The following is a 3,917-nucleotide window of genomic DNA, read 5'->3' on the forward strand; positions in this document are numbered from 1 at the left end:
TAGAATATAAAAGTTGTTTTTTTTCTGACCTTTTTAGCAAAATGCTGATTCTACTTAATTTTAATTGGTTGATAATAATAGTATTGTGAATTGCTTAATTAAAACTCAGTCACTGTATTTTTTACTTATCTATATGCACATGTATATTTGAATTGAGGTATAATTAATCTTATAATTTTTTGAAAATGTTCTCATTTTACTTCTTTTCTGTACTAGAAGTTAACATCTACCTGGAAGGAGAAATATGTCAAGAAGAAAAGAACCTTTCCGCAATTTTAAAAGTGCATATTTTCTACATAGATATGTACCTGAAGAAGAGCTTCTATGCAAGAATGGATGTGGATTTTATGGTAACCCTATTTGGAAAGGGAACTGTTCAAGGTGTTATAAAAGGCTTAATCAGCACTCACTTAAACGCTCTGAATTAAAGATCGAATCATCCAAAAGGTTAGAATTTGTATCAATATTTTTGCCTTTTCTTTTAGAAACAGTGATGTAGATAAATTCTTGTCTCCTCCTTACAAATGATTAGTAGCTGGATGAACTTTTTACCTTTATTATGGCTTGTTTACGTGAAAGATTTCAGAGTTCATTATAGGGAGTTTAGATATTTATTATTCTGGAATGTCCAGATGTTAAGAAATCTGCTTTGACTAGGTTTGATTATGAAACCCTTAATCCATGCTAGTGCAAAGGGGCTAGTGATATGCTGAGCTATACTGGCTCAAGCTGTTGGCAGACATTTCCAAATTCTCATTATTAGTATTGCATTATAAGTGTTAACTTTTTAAGAGGTTAGTTTATTTTAGTAAAATAATTTAAGCAAATAAATAAAGTACAAAGAACTGAGGATAATAAACACCCTCCAAGCTTGTAGTTTCCTCATAGTGTTTTTATAAGTGTATATATCAGCATAATCATAGACTAAGAACATCTGAATTGATTACTAGTGCAGATAGACAAGTATTTGTAAATGTTGAGAGGACAGATCAACATGGGTTTTTGTATATATTGGCATGGCGGAGTAGTATTAAAACAAACAACAAAAGACACTGGTATAAAGTTGATCTAAATTAAATGTCATGTTACTGTACATGTTTTCATATAAATATGTGTTAAAAATGGCCAAAACAATGAGTAAATTATTTTAGATGTCCATTGAGTTTTTTGTGAAGTTTTATATAGTAATTTTTAAGCTGGTTAACTAAAGTAACAAAATGTTTGTACACAGTGATAGTGCTTTTTCTTTAATGAAACACTAACATGGTTTGTATACAGATATAGTAGAATAGGTGAATTTTACATTACAAGATAATTTTGAAAGGGCTTTTATAATGATTAGACCAGAGGTTCCCAAACCTGGGATCACGAGTTTGGCAGAAAAAAGAATATAGCAAAACAAGCTGAATGGACAGAGTTGTGCAGATTTGGGATGTCTGAGAAATGGGGTTGGCACTGAAAAAAGTTTGGGAACAACTGGATTTCATAAAATAATATATGTGGAAATAAACTTACTAACAAGTTATGGCATATTATAAAATAATTTTAGGTTGCCATCACAGTTCAGTGGAAAATCAACAGAAAGCTCTTTTAGTCCGTTTGCAAAATTTTCACATATGGTAAAGGAACTGGCCATGCGTAAAGGTGAGTTTAATTCATAACTTAGTAATAAATTTTCATTTCAGGTTGAATTCTAAGGCTTAGAATATTTAGAGGGTTTTTGATTCTTTGAGTTGCTGCACTGTGGATTGCTATTTTGCCTATTCAGTGCTTATCAGCACAATTTGGGTTATCAAACCACAGAAATATACAGTTAGGCTTCTTATAATGGTGATGTGTATATAATATTTAGGGGTTTTTGAGTCCCTTTTATTTAACTTGTCATATAGTAACCTAAATTAATTTAGGTGTTTGAATAATATTATGGCATTGTGCCTAATTTATTATTTAGTATTATACTGCAGACCAACTGCTCAGTGGTTATATTATAGTTTTTTCACGAAAAGTAAAATTGAAAATATAATCTGTGACATTGAATTGTAGAATGCCGGTTTGAATTTTGGTTTATAACCTTGATTACCATCTGTGCTCAGTGGGAATCACTTTAATTTGATATTAAGTAGTATCGTTGGGTAGTACTTGGAGGATTTTATCAACTTTTTGCAGAAAACTAAGGACAATGCACCTGCTGTACATTTATTTTTTTACAGTTCTTATCCAGTGTTAAAATGGAAATCACCAATGGGTCATTGGGTTTCTAAAAAGATTTTTCTCAACCAGTTTTGCACCAAATTACGTATGGGTTGTTTGAATTTGTTGATTATTGCCCCTAATAACATGTGGAACACATACAAAAATATATAAAAAGATACAATCAAAATTACAATTAATCCATCAAAGTGTTACTTTTTATGTGTACTTTACACCAAAATTGAAAATTTGTTACCTAATTGTTTTGGTTTCTTTACATTGAATATAGTAACAGACAAAAACAAAGAATTATTAATCAAATTAGTAATGTAAAAGTTAAATACCTATTTTAAAACCTATATATAAATATTTTAACTGGAGTTGGAGGGATCTTTGTGAGTGAAAGAATAAAACATTCTTTAATTTTAATATTGTATTAGAACAACCGTATTCCTTTTCAAACCTTTCACGTTAATGAAGTATAAAGAACCAGTACATTTCCTTTCTTTAAGAGCAATAGAAATTGGCAATACAACAGTTTCTTAGCAATTTTTATCTTGTCTTCAGGAACAACAGCACACCCAGGAGAAAAAAAACAGTGTCGTATGAGGTTTGAAAGTCAACGTTTTGATGACTTTGTAGAGCTAATGAAGCCAATAAAAGAATCTGCAGTGCAAGAAGTGAAGAAGCATGCACAGGTCTTAATACATAAAGTTCAGAAGTGCTCAGAGTGGACCGTAAATGACCTATCAGAATTAATTCAGGACTTTTATCGGTCAATGAAAGAAAGATTTGAAATACATCCAATTTTTGAAGGTAACTAAAATTTATGTGGAAAAATTACTTCATCTTTGAATTTGCATATTTGAAAATTTCCATTAGTTCATAATTATAAATTTATGGTGTATCTAAAGTAATTTTCTTCATTTAACTTTCAACCTAATTCTGTGGTTTTGTTATTTCATTTTACAATTTGAAAAATCTTAATTGTAATATAATTTGTAAAATCTTCCTGATGGTAAAGTTTAGTGCATAGTCAGGCTGTATAATTTGGTACTTGTTTGCCTGTAATGTTTGCATCGACAATGTGTGAGAAAAAATAAGAAGTAAATTTTTCATTTCAAATTTATATTCAGTACAAAATTATTGGATGAATTCTCTGTCCAGAAAGAAGCTACATGGCCGAAATAATTAAAAAAACAACAAAAATATTGTATTATAGCATTAGATCCACAAAAGGTATATTGTCAGTTAAATTTGACAGCAAAATAATCATAAAAATATTAATAAATTAAAAGGTAAAAAAAATATATTGACTTGAGCAAAACAAAAGAAGCAGTGGTTCTAGCTTTTGGTATAGGATCTTTACTGGAAAGAAATAGGTTATTTCTATATGTATTAACATAACTATTTATAGGTAACTAGCTTATGCCAGTAATTACACAAATCAGCATTCACACAGGGAACCACTACATTGTCATGGATGTCATAAAAGATAAAAGCTGAACAGTGATAATCCCAGAATTCAAATAGCCCACCCAACATATGAGTATTTTATTTTCTTTAAAAAAATTACGTTTCCAAGAAAAAAGAGCAGTTTCTTTATTCAATAATCACAGCACGTGTTGTTGTGTGGGCAGTCAAGATTTGATCTGAATGAACAACCTTAACCCTTAGGCTGTCAGGAAGCTTGAAGAAACACTAATGTGTTTAATCTATCATCTTTG

General features: G+C 30.1%; 1 protein-coding gene across 2 annotated transcripts in view; it reads left to right on the forward strand.

Moving 5' to 3' along the window:
* LOC106462499 (rab5 GDP/GTP exchange factor-like) overlaps positions 1-3,917 on the forward strand; it is a 31,344-nt gene that overhangs the window by 8,355 nt on the left and 19,072 nt on the right. The window contains exons 2-4 of one of the 2 annotated variants that reach the window (XM_022389778.1): positions 217-447; positions 1,550-1,644; positions 2,758-3,006. In XM_022389778.1, coding sequence (XP_022245486.1) covers positions 245-447; positions 1,550-1,644; positions 2,758-3,006 — 547 coding nt within the window. In that variant the 5' untranslated portion in view covers positions 217-244. The remainder of the gene's footprint in view (positions 1-216; positions 448-1,549; positions 1,645-2,757; positions 3,007-3,917) is intronic. The other variant, XM_013922431.2, reaches the window with a different exon arrangement.

Source organism: Limulus polyphemus, unplaced genomic scaffold (genome assembly GCF_000517525.1).
Source record: "Limulus polyphemus unplaced genomic scaffold, Limulus_polyphemus-2.1.2 Scaffold1184, whole genome shotgun sequence".
Classification (NCBI taxonomy): domain Eukaryota; kingdom Metazoa; phylum Arthropoda; class Merostomata; order Xiphosura; family Limulidae; genus Limulus; species Limulus polyphemus.